Genomic DNA, 22,687 nt, shown 5'->3' with positions numbered 1-22,687 from the left:
GATCGTTTTGAAAGTTGTAAGAACTCTTATCTTTGTCAATTAGGTGAATGAATGAATGCTTTTATTACAGTCACTGATTAAAATGGCAAATAGATAAATTGCTCCTACTTTGAATTGTACACTTTTGGAACAAAGTGTATGATGCACACATTTCCCAATGCATCCAATTTTGGGTTTCTGTTGGGATAGGCTTGTACAGGCACTTTGATTTAAAACAGGGTGGAACTCAGTTGCATAAGGTTAAAGATACTGAGAAAATTTCAGGTCATATAATTGATAGCACCCATATTCAAATGAATTGTGTAAGATGAGTGAATGTTCCCTTTTGAATAGATATCTGGATACATTAAATCCTGTTACCCTGATATGGACTACAAATCTTGATTAAGGCAAAGCAATAGATGCAATCTACATAGACTTCTGCAAAGCTTTTGACTCAGTAGTACCTGATAAACTCCTCCTAAAACTAAAATCCTATGGCATTTCAGGACCCCTTCACAATTGGATATCTGCTTTTCTGTCTAACAGACAACAAGTGGTTAAAATTGGCAATGCTCTATCAAATCCTGTTCCTGTCAAGAGTGACGTTCCTCAAGATAGCGTTCTTGGACCAACACTCTTCATACTATACATAAATGAACTTTGTAACCATATCTCAAGTAATTGTGTTCTCTTTGCTGACGATGTCAAACTATTTAACACCACCGACAATACATCTACCATTCAAAAAGACCTTGATCTTCTAACCGCTTGGTCTAAAACTTGGCAACTCCAAATCTCAACCAGCAAATGCTCAGTCTTACATATTGGAAAAAAGAACCCAAACACTAAGTACATGCTTGATGGACATTGCCTTACAGATGACCCCCACCCTGTTAAAGACCTTGGAGTTTTCATATCAAATGATCTAAGTGCCAAAGCCCACTGCAACTAAATAGCAAAAAAGGCTCTAAGAGTTGTAAACCTAATCTTGCATAGCTTCTTTTCCAAAAACACTACACTACTAACCAGAGCATATAAAACATTTGCTAGGCCAATCCTTGAATACAGCTCACCTGTCTGGAACCCACACCACATTTTTGACATCAATACAATTGAACGTGTCCAGAAATATTTTACAAGAAGAGTTCTCCACTCCTCTGAAAACAACAAAATACCTAATCCCACCAGACTTGAAATCCTAGGTTTAGAAAACTTAGAACTCCGTTGCCTTCGACAAGACCTAAGTTTAACTCATAGAATCATCTATTGTAATGTCCTTCCTGTTAAAGACTACTTCAGCTTCAATTACAATAATACAAGAGCAACCAATAGATTTAAACTTAATGTTAACCGCTTCAATCTAGATTGCAGAAAATATGACTTCTGTAACAGAGTTATCAGTGCTTGGAACACATTACCTGACTCTGTGGTCTCTTCTCATAATCCCAAAAGCTTTAACCAAAAACTTTCTACTATTGACCTCACCCCATTCCTAAGAGGACTATAAGGGGCGTGCATAAGAGCACAAGCGTGCCTACTGTTCCTGTCCTATTGTTTTTTTATTCTTATACATATATGCTTATACTTGCTCATATTTCCTCATATATATGTTTATATACTATATAACCATTTTGTGTGATGCTTATGTATATTGTTGTGACAAAAATAAATAAAATAAATAAAATATAGAAAGATAGCATGGGAATTCTTCTAGAAATAAAACTCCCTGAAAGCCTTATTGTGAGCATTGTTTTTAAGAAAAGGAAACTAATTTTTTATAGCATTAGTTAGAATAGTTAACTTTCAACCCTGTTAGTCCTGTGATCTTTGTCTCCCCCTTCTCCTTTGAACAAGGGTTTATTCAAGTGAGTGAATTAATGCAGACCATTATGATATATTTGGAAATACTTTTGTGTAATGTATTTTATCCAACATGGATTAAGTTTGGGACTTATGCTAAATCTACATTTAAAGCATTCTGTTTTTTGAAAGTTTTTTTGTTTATCTCTAGGTAATAATCAGTTTTAACAATTATTAAATATCAGAATTTATTAAACACAGGAACTATTATAGTAGATTCTATAGTTATTAAGATCAAATGTTGCCTATCTCACAAGTACATTTTATACTTTTAAGAAAAAAAATAAAAAGGAATATTTTCCCGAGAAACTCAAAACCCAATTTAAGGATTAACTTATTTCTCTATGGGAATAAAAATATTGTTGAGCATACTTCAAATACTTGGATCAGTTTTTTATTATATGGTTTCTTGAATATCCAACATATATTCTTGAAGATGGTGGTATGATCTGAAGACTCTTTACTGACATTAATTGAGCCTGCATCTAACTTTTTCAGGATGAGACGCTGCATGGGAATCGTGTTTTATTCCTATTTTCCAAATGTGATGAAGGAACAAATAAGTTGGAAGTGAATTATATTTTCTTAATGGATGGTCTTATTTGTGTGGCCAATCCATGCCAATTTTAAGGTAGTCATTGGTCACAAGATACTGATTACAACTAGTCTCCAAAATTTGGTATATATTTCAGTACAATATTGTGTACTCTATAAATATTTTTTGATCATAATACATTGATAACATAATTTCCTAAGACTTACTGTTTCAAAGACATTGTGGGTAGAAATGGAAAGAATAGAGATTTTATTTAAATATGGTGTAGCACTGGAGAAGAGAGGGACGTTTAAAAATAAAAGAATTGCCACTATAAGACTAAGACATTAAGCCTAGTTCTCAGTTTCTGACACCAAGCAGCTAGATTTTCATAGAAAGCTTATAAGCAGAAATCTAATAATGGTTGCCATCACTTTATCTATTGATAATGGTTGTTATCTTGGTTTATCCTAGAGCTAGATATGAAAAAACAACTGCTTCTGAGTATATGGCATCTGTGGCCATGTTTGCTTGATATACTAACTCATGGTTAAATGATCCATAGTTTACTAAATTAACCCACAACATGTTAAACCTATAACTAACTGCTTTGGCTGAGTTCCCAAAGCACATTGAACACAAAGAAGCCAACTACATTTTAGCTACTAAATTGGAGGCCATATTTGGCTGTCAAGATTGCTAGACAGTGGTAAATTTGTGGAAAATATAATTATGATTTTGAATTAATATGAATAATATGTAAGCTGCATATTATTTTCAGAAATACCTTTTTTTCATCCTGGCCTTGTTTAGATGAAGAAAGAGGAAATACGGATTATCTGTTTGCTGTGAGAAGTGAGCACATGCAAATGAACAACTACACAGTTCTATTATTAGATGTTTGTGATGTAAATTGGATGGAACCTCTGGTTAAAGGTGCAGAGTGTCAATATTTGTGATTCTTGAATTAAATTATTTTCTCACAGCATCTTTAGGGAGCAGCTGAACAATCCTGGGAAAAGATGCGGGATAATTTCAGGATAAGCCCTACTTTATGTTCTGAAGTACTTTTTTAGAACTTAATAAATGTTGCATAGCCATATACTAGCTTTGACTTGCTATTGGGAAAAATCAGGATAAATTACTTGTTATGGACAAGGAACTGGAAAAATTACTGTGTTCAAAAATGGTTTTGGACTATTTTTCTCTACATTTTTGTCAGGTTCAAAAGTCAAGCCTTTGTGTACTTCCTGAAGATCAAATGTATGAGGGACTGTAGACTTGACCTTGGGAACAGAGGAGGAATGAGTGAACCAACAAGGAGAACTTTCAGAAAGGATTACTCATCCTGAGAAACAGAAAGGTGTAATTGTTTTGATTTTGTTTGACATAAGATAGGACAGAGAGTCATTCTGACAGACTTTCAAGATTTCTTTTATTGTACTGTACTTGACAGCAAAAAACATTTTCGTAAAATCCCTACTGTGACTGTTTTGGCCTTGCCTATCTTGAAGGGCTGACAGATTGTAATCCTGACTAGCAGTTGTGATGATGGAAAATCCTATGGTGGATGTTTTCTGGAAAAGAAAGGGGTCTGGCTGTTTTTTTGGAAACATTGTTGTCTGCCATCCTTTCCAGCTAGACTAGACAGGAGACACGACCAGATGGGCTAATTCTACTTTATTGTAAGGCTACATTAAGAAAATCTTGCAAATCTGGCAGTACAGATCCTCCACCATCTCTTTTACAGTCTGAGAAGTTAGGGAGGTTCCTTTCCAATTCCTTTCTCTGCCTGTTATGCAGTTGCTGGCTATGTCCTCTCTTGTCTATGTAGCATCTCCCCATCCCACTCCCATCATTCTCTCATACCATTACATCATCTTTGAGTTGAATTGTTACTGCTTTTTGGCTTATAATGTAGGAATTTAGCACCCACCCCCCTCCTAGAAGAATGAAATATTTTAGAAAATATTTAAAAAGGCAGAATATATTTCCCTGGATGAGAAATGGAGAAACATGTTTTAAAGACAAAGCAGCTTCCTGACTCCCCCCCCCCACCTTTGTCAATGGGTCAGAGGTAGAAACTCAATCCCCCCACCTTTATCAATGGACCATCATTTGCAACACAATAGAACAGAAACTCACCACATGGCACCTGGGAAGATTACATCAGCCAGCAAGGCTAGCTAAGACCCCCACCCCCTGGGAGTCTGACAACCAATCAGGATACTCTTCCTGTGCCCCAGAAAGTTCAAAGCTCAGAAAAAGCATAAAACCAGGGAGCACACAGGATCTCAGCCCTTTTCTGTTCAGGATCTCAAGCCATGTGATCCTGACCACCATTAAACCATCTTTCCAAGCAGCCTCCATGTTTCCAGTGTCTTTGTCCCCACTTGGAACTGAACCCAGATGGATATTTCTTCCAACAATTGGCGACCCAGATGGGACTCCAAGCTAACCTAACCAATGGACCTGGCCCAGGTAAGCCTCCCTTGCTAGCAGCAGACCCATTGAGTCTGTGGGTAAGTTTTCCTGGACCTTGGCCATTTGGAACTAGGTTTTAAAGGGGTTTTGAGTGTTGAGCTCAAAGGCTGCTTGGAAAGAAGGTGAGTACCTCTAAATTTTAATTTTAAAGCATGGAAAAGTATGGGAAATATGTGTATGCCTGCATGTGTGTGAATGAGAGAACCCTTCTCCCAATCACAGCTGGATCTTGCTTCCTCTATGCATTTCCTAACCGCAGAAAGACCAAAAGTCTGGAGAGCATGGGGGTTTTGCCAGAGCACAGGACCTTCTGTAGGGAAGGAAGAAGTGTGTGTGTGGGATTCCACCTGAGGAAACAGTCTGATTCCACCTCTTTGAGCAACCTCTAGCCGCACCTCTGCCTACTGCTAGCTCCACCAAGCCGTGACCGGTAGGCTAGAGAAAGCAAGGGGGGGAAGCCAAATGTGGAACTTTGTGTTTATCAGGAATGGGAGCCGAGTAAAAGGAAAGTGAGTGTGAAGGGGACAATTAAAAAGAGTAGAGTTTACTAGTGTATTTTAGAGAAAGCAAAGCAGGAAGCAGTGTTGAGGAGGTGCTCGTACCTGCTGGAGGGGCAGTAGGTCCTCTGGGATAACCTTTTTGATCCAAAACGAAGCTCCCTTAACAGGAAGGGGCCCATACTTCGACAGAAGGGAGTCGAGGGTGGCGGGAAATCCCCTAGGAGACCTGCTTGGGGCCCTGGATGCCCGCAGGCTGCCAGTTTTGCCTGGTATGCGAAAAAAGTAGTTGAGGAAACTATGTGAAAAATGGGCTGTGCTAAGAGATGAGAATAGGAAACAAATTTGGCTAAATAAAGGTACTTAAAAGAAAAGGAAAATATATAAATGGGAATGTTTGGGTTTTTGTTTGTTTTGTTTGTCTGTCTGTCTCTTTCTCTGTCTTCTATTGAACCACGTGGTCTGTCTGTTAAGATTTGTGCCTTCCCTAATTTAACTGAGATTTATGGCGGGAATGATCAGTGTGTGTGTAAATCTCAGAGTTTTGTTTTCCTCTCTTTGTCCTCCTTGTTTTTTATGTGTGTATGTCTGTCTTTGTGGGCCCTTGAGGTAATTGTAACTGTAAAATGTATCTGATCTCTAGAGACAAGAATTTTAAATTGTTAGAGAAAAAGAAAAGGTTGAAGCAATGAAAATGGGGAAGAGAGAGAGGAAAAAAAAGAAAGCCTTTTTCCTGTCTTTGTCCGGCCAACAAAACAGTAAAAAGGACTTTTCATCCTATTTTTGGTTTTTTTCCCCTCCTTCCCTCTCTTTATCTTAAAGTAACAACTCAAGTTTATAAGGAAACGTTTTAAGTTCACTTACAAGAGAAAAAAAAAATTCAGTCTTGCATTTACTGTGTGTTTAAATGATTTTACCTGTTCATTTCTGAAGCATGCGAGTCCAGTTTTTTCTTTCTCATCAGTTGTTGAAACTGCATTTTGTTGAAACTGCATTATCTTTTAGTAACTGCAATATTGATGTGTTGTTTCTTTTCAAACTCTGCCTGCAAGATATCTACCCCCCCCCTTTAATCCTGTTACAATGCCTTTCCTGAGAAGATTACCCACAAAAGTGGGGAGGAGATCCTGTTCTAATGTCTTTCAGCCCTGAAAAGATGACTCTGCAACTGTGGAAGCAGAGCACATGGTTCCAGATGCTGCCCCCAGAGGAGACCTTCCATTTGTTGGAGCCAGGAATTGAGTTTGAATCTAGCCCACACTGAAAGTCATCACAGCAACCAGATTAGAGCAGACCTTCCAAGCCTGACTAACCAGCCTTTTACCAAGCATGCTACCCAGCAGACATGAAAGAAAGGACCCTGAGATGTACAAGTAAAGACTAAAAGACTCTTTTCAATTCCCAGAAGACAGCTGGAAAGACTATGGGGGAGGTGGAAAATTCATTGTAAGGTTTTCTGTCTTGTCTCATTTACATTGTAATCAGTCTAAAGTACTCATGTAAGGATTGTATTTGAGTGGCTACCACAGCAAGTTCTGAACACTTGTTAGATTTTTGTCTGGTGGGAGGGAAATATGTCCAAAATGTTTGTATTGCCTGTATTGTAAAAGTAGCTGCATACACACAGAGACACACCATTCAGAATTAGACTGAAACTATTCCCTTCACTTACCTCCACACAAGACTTCTAGGTTGATTTTGCTCTGTGGCACTAAAAGCCCAAGGAGTCAGATCTCCCTGCTAATTCCATGGGGGAGGGGCATCCCCCTCAGGCAATTCCTCTCTTGAAGAGATAGCAGAAAAAGTGATATCCAAAACCCAAGCCCTGACTATGACTCACAAATGATGCTGCCCAGTTGCCCAGTAAAGCAAGATATGTTGCACTGGTGGTCTCATGAGTAGAAGTCCCAGGGCTCATTATGTATAATTTTTTTTTAAAAAAAGAAAAGAAAGGAGAAAGCCTGGATGGCACACTGATTAATCTCAATTTGGACTAAATAAATCTGGATGCACTAAAGTAAGAGCTAGGGCAGGTTCAGTAACCAACCCTTGGAAATGGGCAGCCTGTAATTTAAAGGAAAACCATGGCTGTGAAAATTTTGGGATGTGTGCTTGCTTGAAACCTGACTGGAAGCTCACAGAAAGTGATATCTAACAGCTGAAATTAATTGGCATAGAAAATTGGATACTGTAAAATTCTTACCAGAACTTTTCCCCTGGCTGCTAGACCTTCATGGTTGAAAGCTTTTGGGAGCCACTGAAGGAATCTTTTTTTTCTGTTGTCTCTATCAATGGCTTCCTTTGCATCAGAAAAATTAAAAGCACCCATTGATTTGATCAATTTTAATTTTTTGCCAAGAGCATGTTTCAAAACTCATGTTTTGAAAAAAAAAAAGTAGGGATTGTAGGAATTTAGCACCCACCCCCCTCCTAGAAGAATGAAATATTTTAGAAAATATTTAAAAGGCAGAATATATTTCCCTGGATGAGAAATGGAGAAACATGTTTTAAAGACAAAGCAGCTTCCTGACTCCCCCCCCCCCCACCTTTGTCAATGGGTCAGAGGTAGAAACTCAATCCCCCCACCTTTATCAATGGACCATCATTTGCAACACAATAGAACAGAAACTCACCACATGGCACCTGGGAAGATTACATCAGCCAGCAAGGCTAGCTAAGACCCCCACCCCCTGGGAGTCTGACAGCCAATCAGGATACTCTTCCTGTGCCCCAGAAAGTTCAAAGCTCAGAAAAAGCATAAAACCAGGGAGCACACAGGATCTCAGCCCTTTTCTGTTCAGGAACTCAAGCCATGTGATCCTGGCCACCATTAAACCATCTTTCCAAGCAGCCTCCATGTTTCCAGTGTCTTTGTCCCCACTTGGAACTGAACCCAGATGGATATTTCTTCCAACAATAACCTATCTTTCTGCCTACATTATTTTGGAAAATTCATAACATTCTTACAGAATTAACCCAATCTGTAACATTCTTTTGCCCATACTACTCTCTGAACTAGTCATAGTTTTGTTTTTACATTGTCAAATGGTAACCTTTTACTTCCTTAATTCATACTTGTGAAATGAAACATGTCTAATCTATTCATCCATAATTGAGTAAAATCTGGATCCAGGAAAAGAAGTCTCTGCAAATGTTGGGAAACTAGCTTATTTTCAAAATGCTGTTGGGATTAGATAGTTAGGTGGCATCAAAATATACTTGACTCTTGGTATCTGCATGAAGAAATGCTCACTACCTTGACCTGTTTTTATCAATAACTCATAGCTTTTCAAAGGACATTGTCTTTCCCTTTTCCTGTTTCTCTCTATAATACCATATATAATATTTTTTTCTGGTCTGTCCTCCATTTGAATGTACATTTGTGAGTTTTTGTTTACTGATAATCACCTGATGAAAAGAAATTTACTATATATTACAGAATAAGACTAGCCTGAAGCAATTGTCAATTGTTTCTTTTAGCTTAAGGTCTCTCTAGTAGTTGGTAATTCATACTGAAGCATGTCTTATCTGTGAAATTTGGGCTTTTTACCACTCTTAAAAAGCAGAGACTTATACTTTTATGCCGAAAGGTATAAAAGAGTAACAGAGATAATAATGTGTGCTTGCCTGTTGTCATTGCTCTCTAAGCTTTTCTTAATTGTCTGAGCATCTTCTGCCAGGCTCTTGGAAGAGGAGTCTGTGAAATTTCTTGAAGATAAGAAGCTGGAACAATTCAGGCATAATTCAGGCACTTGTTTGTTAAGTAGCGTTCAGTTTGCAAATGATTCAGTGATTTGTGCTTGGCTAGGTGTCTTGGGGCTTCACAATAAATATATAAATTGAAGTCTCTTCTCTGTTTCTCTGCTGAGGACTGGAAAGTCTTCACTGCCTCCTATCTGCATGGGGCCCCAGAACAGGAATCCATGGTGGCCCAGTCAGGGGTGGGGTAAGCGTAAAGAAAATATTTAAAACCTCCTGCCTTGTTATTTTCTACATTCCTCAACTTCTCCAACTGTCCATCAACTCTTCCAAATTCTCTGGTATTCCTTGTCTTACTAATTCATCTCTTAATTCATTGGTACGTCCTTCCAGAAAGTGGTCATTCAGAGCAAGATCGTTTTCACTCCACATCTTGAATACCAGTTCCAGCTGAATTTCGCATACAAGTCCATCCTGTGACTTACCTTCATTAACAGAAGATGCTGAGCCCCAGGACTTCTTCTTGCTGCCTCTTGCAGTATTCCAGTTCTGCCTGTGACACTGCCAGACTTGTCTATTGGTTTTTGAAAGCAGCTGAACCCATCTGCAAGCAAGGAAGAGGGGAGCAACTCTGTAGCAGTTGCATTTAATGGCTTGCCTACTCTGCTTTTGCATGTTGGATAAAAGGGAGGTTTGGATAGAGTCCTATTGAATTCAAACCAAGACTAAAACTCACACTAAATGTCACTCTAGACTACCGGTAAATCTTTCTGAAAGAAAAGATTTTAAGGCCAAAGGTGCACTACCAAAGCTTTGACCTCTGGGTGGGGTGTGTGTGTGTGGCATACTATAAGAGAAGACCTGTCTTTGCTGTATACATAAGTCTATGAGTATCAGCAGGGAACAATTAATAATTTAATAAAACTTAAATGTACTAAACTCTGGTGTCAGTCTCAAGCTTTGATTCTTTAGTATTACACTCTAACCAATTTACCATGCAGAACTGAAAATCTGGTTTAGGGAAGACAAGGTCAGAATGGAGTTCTAAAAAGAACTGCATCTTAACAATTATATAAAATCTCTGTGTACAAAAAAGGAGAATAAGAAGTCAGAAAAAAATTCAGGTGGAATAGGCATATAGAACAAACATAAATTTAGAAGAAGACAGAAATATGATAGTGAACGTCTTTGCAAGCCAGATTATAGGTAGTCCTTGGATTTATGACTGGTCACTTAGTGACCATCTGAAGTTAAGACAACACCCCAAAAACTATTTAAGGTCCAGTTTTAACTGCAGAGACTGCAGCACCCTCTTCCCTATTTCCCTCTGTTGGAAGAAAAATCCGGTCCAGTTCCAAGCAAGGAGAGAAATCCGGTCCAGTTCCAAGCTGGAAATAAAATGGAGGCTGGCTGCAGGAAAGAAGATCTCTGTTTATTTGGATGCCAGAAACTTCAGTGACAGCAGCAAGTTCCTGGGGTGGCTGACAAAATGGGGTTGAGAATAGGTGGGCTTTTATACATTCTTTGGGCTTTGTCATTGAGATGCCTGTTCCTGTGTAAGAATGTGTCCTTTAATATTTTAATGGCTCTTGCCAGATTCCTATAGGGTCATGTAGGGGTCATGGCTGGCTCTACAGCAAAAGAGGAAATACAAATTCTAGGTGTTTTGTTTGTCTGAGCTAATCTTGCCAGCCCTGATTTGCCTAACTCTGCTTATGAATAGATTGACCCAGTCTTTCTGAATGGATACAAAATCTCCATTCCAAAAGACCAGCCTCTTCAAGCTTCTGCTTGAAGCTGTTTTCCTGTGGCAGGAAGACTGGGGCTGCTTTCTGCTTTTGTTAAGATTTTTTTCCTCTTCTCCTTTAGGGGAAATATTCTATCCTGCCTCTTAATATTCCCCAAAATATTTCATTCTCTAGGAGGAGCAGCTCTCCATGCCTCCCATCCCATATGCTTTGCCATTCCACAAGGATCTGTATGATCCTCCTCACCGCCAACCAATTGCTCAATCTTTTACTGTAGCTCTCCTTCTGGAAGCTCCTCAGATTGCATTCGGGAAGAAAAGCAAACTGCTGTGTTCCTAGGTCACGTGGCCCAGTCCCAAAAACAAGCATCCTTTTTGGAGTAGACCTGGGATGTTATCTAGCAATGTAATTTAACATGCTAGTTTTGACTTCTAATACTTTATAACTATCCAACTAAAGTCAACTTGTCCAAGGTTATCCTCCTGGAAAAATCTGCTAGTGTTTGTTTTTTTTTAAACTTCTGGGGAAGTTATGGTTAACTGAAGATATTTCTGTAAAAGGGAAGCTGAAGACTATAGGAAAGACCAAGGAACTGGTGTGTAGACTGGCTCCTTGGAATCTCTGGATATAAACCAGTTGAATCCAGGGATTAAATTTAGGAAGGAAGGCACATTGTAACCTTATTCAAGCCTATCAGCCTCAATCTCTCCCAGAAAGAAGCACTGACCATCCACTGGATGCAGTTAATCAGTTAATGCAGTTAACCCTTATCCCACAGATGAGCCAAGAGAGATACGGATAAAGTCCACAAATGACAGTGAACATGCCAGAATGCATTCTTGTCAATTTCCTCAGAATCTGCAGACTAAAGGAATTCCAGATAATGTGGCTTGATGTACTACCCCAGGAGTGTCAAACTCAAGGCCCGGGGGCCAGATCCGGCCCGGGGGGTGTTTGGATCTGACCCACAGGGCTGCCCTGGAAACAGTGAAGGACTGGCCCGCAATGCCTCTGCCACCGAAAACAGAGGTTAGGAGGGCCGCACGTGGGTCCTCCCTAGCTCCATTTTCCCTGGCAGAGGGTTGCAGGAAGCCATCGCATCTGAAAATGGAGCAGAGTGCTCAGGCCACTACAGGTGGCCCTGACACAAGTGACCTTGAGCTGGTTATGTCCACCCTGGCCACACCCATTTCGCTCCCCCCCGGAGGTCAAAAACAACCCTGGTGTAGCCCTCAATGAAATTGAGTTTGACACCCCTGTACTAGCCTCTGCCGAGTTTAATAATTTGAATGATTGAATTGGCAAAAAATACAGGTTGATCTACTGGCTTTCTCTCCTTGAGAAGGAATTCATCATCTGAAACAAGGCCACCATCTGATAGCGTACTAATGTATTATGAGAGAAGTAGTGATGTCTCATCTCCATTATCAGCACTGTAAGTATATAGGTCCAAGTATAGAGTAGATTCACTTTTGGTCCTTTTTACCAACCCTCACTTGATTATTTGTGCTGCTTCATTTCCTAGAGCTCCTTGATGAATTAGGGAACACTGTAGCATTGGCAAGTAAAAGGCCATCCAACGGCAATCTCATTGAGACCTTAGCTCACCTCTTACTTCTGAGGCCGCCTGCCAGCCAAATTGCTGAGAAATTCACTGTTAACCTATCACATTCTTGGTGAATATCCAGCCAGCACCATGGAGGGGAAAAAAAATTACACCATGAAGCGTTTGCTTTGGGGGAGGGAAAAATAATCAATATACAGAGACTATGATCCCGATGATGTCAGAATTGCAGTGGAAGATTATGTGGCAATTTAGGGGTTAGGGAAGGACTCTTTGATCACTTGAGCAGTACTTCTTGTTCCTACAATGAAAGGAAAGAATTTTCTAATCCAATAAATTAAAAGCTTCAGTCTTGTGAAGAAATGGCCATCCTAGATCGGCACTAATAAGCTCATTAAAAGCCTTACTTTAAATAGAGCTTTAGAACCCTGTCTAAAGACTTATAAAGAATTCCAATCAGAATTTGGCTGGAAAGAATTGAATTACTTGTTGCCTATGGCTTTAAGTTCCTATTAGCCAAACAGCCATTATTGTACATTTTCCTCTATTGAGCACTGGTATGAGTGTTCTACCTGAAGAAACATGCTGGGGAGTAAATAGTGCATCCTTATCTTTGGCCATTTCTTAATCATCCACATTTTAAGTACATGGATGGATATAATCGGTTTGAGGTGTGACAAGACAAAACCTTTTCGTTTGATTATTAGTGGGATATTTATTTCTATTGAAGTGAACAGATTTTGCAGAAGAGTGATCTCAAGTTTCAGCCTGATTTCATATTTGGCAGATTAGTATTTAAAATCCAAGAGGCTGTTTAATAATAGACCATAAAAATAATAGACCATAAAATAATACCCTAGGGAAATGTAAAAACTTCCATCCTTCGTCTGGCATATTGGCATATCCTTAGCCAAAAAGCATACTACGTTGACACTTTTTGAGATTATGCTGCAATTTTATTCCCAGACTCTTGACACAGAAATAAAAATGGTTATAGCAGCTATTCATTTCTATTCCTAAAATGGACTGAATTGGAATCTGATAGAGATCATTAATGAGAAGAGCTTCCTTTACAATAGTACGTTGTACTATGGTTTCAGTTTTGCTCATGGAATCAAAAACTGGCCAGATGCCCATCTTTTCAATTCAGTGAAAGTTTATATATGGAGTTGTGACTTCTAATTATAGTAATTATTTGCAGATTGAAAGGTAAAGATAAAGCCTCCTCGCACTTGAATTTGACTCCTGGTGACTTCATGGATATATCCGTGTATAGTGGCTTTTTTGATGATGTGGAAGTAGTTTGCTGTTGCCTTCTTCTAAAATCTCTTTTGATTTCCGGGTTTTCGGTGGCGCCACTTTCCTCGCTGGGCACCTAAACAAGGCGGTCTGTGCTGAAACTTCGTAAAAGCCGGCGAAACAGTGAAAATCAGTTGCTAGCCGGCTTCAATTTCTCTCCCTGGGAAAAAGGGAGAGGACAGAGTGGCGGGAGAGTGGTAGATCTCCCCAGGGGCTTGGCTTTGTTAAGCAGAGCCCCGGAGGGTTGAGTCCCACTGAAATCCTGCCGAGCTCCGAACTTCAGCACGCTCCTGCAAATGCAGGAAAAGAAGAAAGTGTCCATCTCTGCCCAATCGATTTTTCTCTGTGGATTTCTACATGCAGACGGAATAAACGCGAGTGAATAATTATTGGATTGCAAGTATTTTTGATTTCCTGACTTCTACCCTTTAAAAAGTGGAAAAAAATTTTTTGCCTTAACTGACTGCTTAAAATGGCGTCTGAGAGGAAGTGAAAGTGAAGTGAAGTGAAAGTGGAAGCTGGCTGTGTAACTAAGAAACGTTATTTGTGGATTGTAACGAACTGAGCTCTTCTATACTTAAAAGGGAAAAGAAAAGTTTTAAACTTAAATTTTGTGACTTTTTAAAACTGAAATGGCTATAAAACCACCTAAGACTGCTGGCAGAAGGGGATCTGAAGTAGCTTTGGAAGATATGCTTAAAGAGCAAGGAAAAATGTTTGAAGAGAGATTTAAGGAGTTGATGGAAAATAATGAGAAGATAAGAGAAAAAATGAAAGAGAATAATAAAAAAATAAGAGAAGATATTTCGATGGCTTTTCAAGGTTTGGCAAAAAGACTGGAGGGGTTGGAGGAGGAGGTGCAAGAAATTGCCCAGTCAAACCAGCAATTAGAAAATAAAATTGGAGGAATGCAAATAAAATTGGACAAAAATGAAGATCTAGAATCTCTTTTGATTTCCCAATCTAATGTACATTATTATGCCATTTAATGTTGAGCATTAATTGACATCTTTGTAGACTGTGCTGGAGGTTTATAATAAAACTGATAAATACTACCATCTTTGCTGGCAACATGGTAATGAAATGCATATAATTTTAAGGAAACTAATTCATGTTTTCTGTTCATTGTAAGTTTGCTATTATAAATTAGTAGAAGATTAAAGTATATTTTCTGTGCATTAATTACATTTGGAAGCGGCCAGAAAGATACAGTTTCTTAAAGCAGCTATGCCTTTTTCTCGGATTTTGGTTGTTTTCCACAGCTGCTGCAGTCTCAGGAAAAGATGTCTTTGGTTTTAGGGCTCACAGACAGAAGCTGGTTTTATGGACACCACATGATTGGAAATGCATTTTGCTTTTGAATCTGAAGCACTGCCCAGTTCTAATATCAATCCCTCAAGAATTTCTGTACATATTCCTTTTGGGGTTTTTTTCTCCTTATCTGTTTTTGTTTTTGTTTTTACTAATATTTGTTATAAAAAAGTAAAGTTCTGTTCTCTATATAATCCCAAAAATATACTCATATGCATTCAGTCTGATTTAAATCCAGGTTTTGTCTAATGTTGCTGTCTTGCCTAATCCGATTGATTGATTGATCATTTTTTTATTTATTTTACTTGCTGCCTGTTTTGTTTCAAAGTGACTCAGGACAGATTTAATTTAGATTATTACCAAGTGGATTTTTAGAACTTTTTTTTCAAACTGACAATATCCATTTCCAAATCGCTAGCCTAGATTATGTGGGTCTCATACTTTGCTTCAAAGTAAATAGTTACGTAGGCCATTATCCATGTTATTCCATCTATTCATTTTATTCAGTTTGTTTATGATTGGTACATTATTTCCTTGCTCTCTATGCAATACGTCTGCTGGTAAGATGTGCTCCTTTAATACAACTTTTAAAAGTTGAACAGTACTTTATTTGGGAGTTTATTCTGTGCCATTTAGTATTCTTATTTCAATATGGCTTTTTAGTATTATAATCAGCACGGTACAAATAAAACATTTGAAAGTACACCAGGATGTAGCATCTGATAATACAGTGGGGGACTTTTCTAGTGGTTGCCAAGTACTTCTAAATTTGACTTTATTACTGGGACTCTGGACCTTCCTCTCTATTGATGTTAACACCAGCTGCTACAGTATAAAAATTAATTTTATTGTGCCCTTCACAGGCAAAAGCTAACAATCTAGTTTTTATTATCTTCTCTCTTCCAGTCTCATTAGAGGTTGCTGACTCCTTTTTATACTGTGTATGTGTCATTAACCTTCCACATGTAATGGTGCACTTGGATTGGTTTTTTTCTCTTTTGATAGGAAGATGGCAAAGATTGTTTGAATTCTTTCTTATAATATTGTAGATTCATAAAAGCCAAATACCTTTGGACTTTCATAGCTGTGACTTCAAGGAGTTTCTAAAATGTAAACGATGATCTGACTTTTATTAAAGTGAATGAGTGAAATAGTAAATGCATTTTCATTTTTCTTAGGATTCATGAAATGGCTACAGATGACAAAACGTTTCCCACACTGGAATCTGTGAATGATTTGCCTTACTCTCCTGGCAGCCCATCTCACCTTACGCACTTCAAACCTTTGACTCCTGACCAGGATGAGCCTCCATTTAAATCTGCATACAGTTCTTTTGTAAATCTTTTTCGCTTCACTAAGGGTACGTGCAAATTATGTTTCGTGGTTTCATTTCTTCATTATGAAAGAGGGCTTGTGATTCTAAATCAGCCTCCCTCTATTTGGTGACTTCCAGAGCTGTTGAAATACTACTAGCGCCTAAGCCCCAGACTTCTATGTTCCTCTTTTCTTTCTCTTCTCTGGAAGAAGTGGTGGGAAGTTTTGAATAGAATAGAATAGAATAGAATTTTTTATTGGCCAAGTGTGATTGGACACACAAGGAATTTGTCTTGGTGCATATGCTCTCAGTGTACATAAAAGAAAAGATACGTTCATCAAGGTACAACATTTACAACACAATTGATGATCAATATATCAATATAAATCATAAGGATTGCCAGCAACAAGTTATAGTCATACAGTCATAAGTGGAAAGAGATTGGTGATGGGAACTATGAAACGATTAATAGTAGTGCAGATTCAGTAAATAGTCTGACAGTGTTGAGGAAATTATTTGTTTAGCAGAGTGATGGCCTTCGGGAAAAAACTGTTCTTGTGTCTAGTTGTTCTGGTGTGCAGTGCTCTATAGCGTCGTTTTGAGGGTAGGAGTTGAAACAGTTTATGTCCAGGATGCGAGGGATCTGCAAATATTTTCACGGCCCTCTTCTTGATTCGTGCAGTATACAGGTCCTCAATGGAAGGCAAGTTGGTAGCAATTATTTTTTCTGCAGTTCTAATTATCCTCTGAAGTCTGTGTTTTTCTTGTTGGGTTGCAGAACCGAACCAGACAGTTATAGAGGTGCAAATGACAGACTCAATAATTCCTCTGTAGAATTGGATCAGCAGCTCCTTGGGCAGTTTGAGCTTACTGAGTTTGCTGCACTCTAAATTCACGTGGCTGCTTCTGAAGCCTGAAAGTGTGCAGAATGAGGTCAACATCACATTAACTGTAATTATATTGAAATTAGCCAACATCAGACTGATGATTTTGTTTGAGTCTGTGATGCTAAGTCAAACATGTGGTGTTCAACAATGTAGATCAGGGGTGTCAAACTTGATTTCATTGAGGGCCAAATCAGGGTTGTGTTTGACCTCAGGGGGCCAGGGTGGGTGTGACCAGAGTGGGCATGGCCAGCTTGACATCACTCATGTTGGGGTGCCTGTATTGGCTTGAGCGCTCTGCCAGCGAAAATGGGCTCCCAAGCTCCGTTTTCGGCTGCAACAGCCTCCTGCAACCCTCTGCCAGTGAAAACGGAGCTCGAGAGGACAGCCCTCCCAAGCTCTGTTTTCACTGGCAGAGGATTGCAGGAGGCTGTGGCAGCTGAAAACGGTGCTCAGGAGCCCATTTTTGGTGGCAGAAGCACTGCGGGTCGGTCCTTTGCTGTTTCTAGGTCAGCCCTGTGGGCTAGATCTATGCACCCTGCAGGCCAGATTTGGCTCCCGGGTGTAGATTGTGAAGATAGCAGACTGATCCTGATCTTTTTCTGCTTCCTCCCCCTTTTTATTTTTTTGTTCACTAAATTAATACATGCATAGATCAAATACTGTATGATACAAACACTTTGTGCCCATGTTTTCTAATTTCCAGATTCAGTTTTAATTGAAAGTATTGATTTTTAATTCCTTCATTTGTAAATACGAAGAATCTATTTTTTCCACATGTATCAAATCAGTCCTTGAGGTCAATACCTGACCATCAAATGTAGTATGGCAATATATGGCAGAGCTTTCTCAGCCGTAAACGATCTGTCAAGTAAACAACTGTAAAATTTCCCAACTCTTCTAAATTATGTTGTGACCTTTATGGTATTTTTTGCTTAGTATCCCATTATATTCCTCTGCCATATGTTGAGTTTGAATTATAATTTTTAACTGGCTGAGATATATTTGAGTTTGAAGAAGGTAATGCTACCATCTGGCTTGCCCACTTTCTCAGTACATAGATTCAGAACCAGTTATGACCCTCCCAGCACTCTTTTGCAGTTTCTGAAGCTCTTTGAATAGAACTAAATGTTTTATTCTTTTCTCTGGGGACAGTTTGTAATGCTTGAACAAGCAAAATGAATGGTTTAAACTTGAAGAGGTTTAATGCACCATTTTATTCCCTTTAAGAACTGTAAAAACAACCTCAAAATCAGGTACATTTTTCCCATGGAGGGGCTTATAAGCAAAATGTGTATCTTAAATCCTTGTAAATCTCTACTTTATTATAAAGATATCTACTTTATTTCTTAATTGCCATCAAATCAACTGGAGAGTAAATTTGGCCTTGGCTGCAGGATAAAAAATATAGACCTCTATATAAAATGTTGAAGACAACCAGTTGTATTTAAAAATTAAAGAGAACTTGTTATCTTTCAGACTAGTAAAAAATATAGCTTTTTCACTGTCTAATAATTTGCCCTTTCTAGATGATGGACGACTTGCACCCTCTGTTGAGAGAGCAGAGATTGGGCAGGGGGATCATCAGCAGATACTGAATGCAAATTGGTCAAGCCCAGAACATTCCTCAAGGTCACAGTCATTGCGGTCATCCCCCGTAGCTTACAAAAAAACACAACCTGCTGGGGAGCTACAGCGACGATCTTCTACATCATTAGGTAAGAGATCTGAGCTTGAAAAGGAGCCTCTTTTATAAACTTTAATCCGCCTCCAAAAATTTTCAAACATTCATTCTACATGTACCTTTCAGGAGACCTGTAATTCAGTACTTGAAAAATACTTATTTTTAAACTATAGAATAGAGAATTGTTAGCTGAGAAAAATCTAACACACAGGGAAGCTTATACAGATATCTGTCAGGTGCAAAAGACCAGTTTTGAAAGACCACAGGTGAAGTTCCAATTAAGCAGGTATTTGTCTGTCTGTCTGTCTGTCTGTCTGTCTGTCTGTCTATTACATTTGTTTGCTACCCAACTTACTGCAAGACAACTCTTTCTTGCTCATGCCTATGCACAGGAATATTCCCCATTAAAAGTTAGCACCTGCTGGTAGATAAATGAGAATCAATGGAATTCAAGGGTTGGATTTAATACATTTGTGATTAGGAATTTTAGGCTGATTCTGTTTTTGACCCCGCCACCAGGCTCCTCATCTCCTACAATATCCTGATTAATAACATAATAACAGAGTTGGAAAGGACCTTGGAGGTCTTCTAATCCATCCCCCTGCTCAAGCAGGAGACTCTATGCCATTTCAGACAAGTGGCTGTCTAGTCTCTTCTTAAAAGCTTCCAGGGATGAAGCACCCATAATCTCTGAAGACAAGCTGTTCCACTCGTTAATTGTTGTCACTGTTAAAAAATTTCTCCTTAGTTCTAGGTTACCTCCTTGATTAGTTTCCATCCAATTTTGTTAATTTTGTTACAGTGCATGATTTTTTATAATGTGACAAAATTAGAATTGAATTTGTGGAGAATAATATATGTGCAGGAACAAATAAAGACAGTGCCATTCCCATTTAGGTCAACCTTGGCTACTACTTCTTACTCTGTAATAGAAGCTGGTTGTATGAATATTCATTTTTTTAGAATGCATAAATATATATGTTGGTTAGTAAATGAAACTAACAATGATGTGTATGGTTTATGTATAGGATACCATTTTGATTTTAAATAAAAGTTCATATTTCTCAGGGGAGAATAGCAATGATTTAAGGAGATTCAAATAATTTCCATGTTAAAAGTGTAAACAATTTCTTGGAACTGGACAACTTCATTTTGAATAAGAGACTGCTAATTTACATTATATCCCACAGTTGCATTTAAGGCAAATGATTGTTGCTTACAGTCACTGGTTTGAGATGGGTGGCTATCCAAATGGATAGATGAATGGATGAATGAATGTATGAATAAAAATAAGCATTTAACTTGTTTAAAGGTAAACTTTTAAACTTCCTTGCTACTGGAAGCAAGACTGATAGGAAACTACCCAGCTTCCTCTTGGCAAGGGGGAAGCCACTGAAGGGGGCTCCTTTTTTGCTTCAATCAGACATGTATTCCCTGGTGCATGATGATGACAATTCATATACCATGATGACTTTATATAGATTTTAAACAGCATGAGGAATAAGACGCTCCAAAAGAAATTTGACATGGAACAGAATAGTAATCCTTAAGGAACGTCTTTTGGAATGCTCTTCAGCTCATTTGAAAGCCTGAAGAATGTCAACAAGGCTATGCATGCCTCCTGCCTCTGTTGTCCAACAAGATGGCTAAAACAGTGCCCCAAATCTAGCCTTAAAGATGTGATGAAATACATTTTGAAAATGAAGTTTAGTCAATTCTTCTGGAATTTGAAGGCAACTACTCTGGAATCTCCTGAATGAAGTTAAGAGGTCACTTTCTTAGAAACAGTTTATTTCTTCTTTCAAGATTGTAGTTCCAGTTCCTCTCTAACAGGGGAATTACCTCTACGGTTGGCCATCCTCCCTTATTAGCATTAAAGGTAAAGGTAAAGGTTCCCCTTGCACGTACGTGCTAGTCGTTGCCGACTCTAGGGGGCGGTGCTCATCTCCGTTTCAAAGCCGAAGAGCCAGCGCTGTCCGAAGACATCTCCGTGGTCATGTGGCCAGCATGACTCAACGCCAAAGGCGCACGGAACGCTGTTACCTTCCCACCAAAGATGGTCCCTATTTTTTCTATTTGTATTTTTACGTGCTTTTGAAACTGCTAGGTTGGCAGAAGCTGGGATGAGTAACAGGAGCTCACCCCGTTACATGGCAGCACTAAGGATTCGAACCGCCAAGCTGCCAACCTTTCAATATACAAGCTCAGCGTCCTAGCCCCTGAGCCACCACGTCCTCTGTTAGCATTAGCTCCCTGCTAAATAAGGTAATGGTCACTTAAACACGATTGTTGAATTTGTCCAAGGATTTGTATTTTTTGGGCTCTTTGGAATTACTAATATAGTAAGCCAACATATTGTTGTGCTTAGATACAAATTAAAAACTGGTTTGAGGCACACAGGTCATCTTTTGATGGATTTTAATTGCTGCTATGCAAAACCTGGCAGCATTGTGTATTGTACCAGGATTAGTATTTGTAAGCAGCAAGGAGGTACAAAATTAGCTGGGTATTTATATGGTATTGGTGAGATGAGTTCCAGTATGAATATCTCTATAGTACAGGCACTGGAGGAGCACATGCTCTCTGGTTTCTGTGTGTCCAGAGTCACAGGGGCATTGTCTCTCCGGATAGGGAATTGTCCTATAGTGCTCTTTAAGGACAGCTGAGAGAAGGGTGTGATATTGTTTTTATCATTTCAGCTACCTTACCAAGGTCTGTGAAGCTCAGTTTTTATCCAAGATATTGTACAACTTTCAAAATAATCACAATAGGAGTTAGGTTTTCCATTTATATAAAGGACTAACCGATAACTTGGTGTTGGCTGGATATTTATAGATGTCGAAACATTTTTCTGACAGGGAGCCATTGGGAGGGATCTTTCTTCCCCCTACTCCCATGCCTATCATCCCTGCCCTCTCCCTTCCCTCTCCCATGCACTCCTCTTTCCCGCCCTTTCTATGATCCTGGCACTTTGCCCCAAATCACCAGGGGGCACCATCTGCCAAGAGAAGGGAACATCAGGCGCTTTCCCATTAGCACTCGGTCTCCTTAACGGCCCAGGCATTCCAGTGTTACGCTGGAAACACACACACACACACACACAGACCCCCTCCCCGAGGGGTGTTAGGAGTGTCTTATCCCCACATATAGGGAACCATTGGGAGGGGCCTTTCTTCCCCCTACTCCCATGCCCATCATCCATAACCTCTCCCTTCCCTTCCCATGCACTTCTCTTTCCCGCCCTGTCTAAGATCCTGACACTTTGCCCAAAATCCATCAGGCACTTCCCCATTGGTCCACTGGAGGGTGAACATCACAGCTGGCTTTCCTAGATTATTATTATGACCATTAATTGCCTGAAGAGTTTCTCCTACTCTTAGGATGGTTAAACTTAACCTTTGTGCTACAGAGAGAAGTCTGCAGTGATAAGCTGAGTTCATACAATGTAATAAGTCATTGCTTTATGATTTGCTGAACACAGGAACACAATATGTGTGGCTTAATTCAAATATAATGCAAAGGCATATGTTATTTACAAGTTATAGTGGTACAGATCACACATAGTACTAATCCAAATCATACAATTTTTGCTTTATCCATCCCAGTAGATTTGGCAGAGTGGGCATATTACAAGGTCTTCAGTGAAATATTGTTGCTTGGCAGGGTCTCAGAATCATTCCTTCTCTATTGTGGCACTTGTTTATGGAACAGCCTCCCCCCCATCCACCCCTCAAAAAGATACAGATGGTACTGACTCTTTTAGCCTTATGGAAAGCAGAAAAGATTTTCCCCAAGCACTGGGATCAGTTGGTGGAACTGGCATAG

The 22,687-nt window shown here is 39.2% G+C and overlaps 1 protein-coding gene across 1 annotated transcript in view; it reads left to right on the top strand.

The window, feature by feature from the left end:
• PIKFYVE (phosphoinositide kinase, FYVE-type zinc finger containing) overlaps positions 1-22,687 on the top strand; it is a 107,234-nt gene that overhangs the window by 902 nt on the left and 83,645 nt on the right. The window contains exons 2-3 of the mRNA XM_058186216.1: positions 16,158-16,339; positions 18,708-18,896. Of these exons, the coding sequence (XP_058042199.1) occupies positions 16,168-16,339; positions 18,708-18,896 (361 nt within the window). The 5' untranslated portion in view covers positions 16,158-16,167. The remainder of the gene's footprint in view (positions 1-16,157; positions 16,340-18,707; positions 18,897-22,687) is intronic.

Source organism: Ahaetulla prasina, chromosome 1 (assembly GCF_028640845.1).
Source record: "Ahaetulla prasina isolate Xishuangbanna chromosome 1, ASM2864084v1, whole genome shotgun sequence".
NCBI classification, from domain to species: Eukaryota; Metazoa; Chordata; class Lepidosauria; order Squamata; family Colubridae; genus Ahaetulla; species Ahaetulla prasina.
The sequence above is the reverse complement of the archived record's forward strand: the minus strand, read 5'-3'. Positions and strand labels throughout refer to the sequence as shown.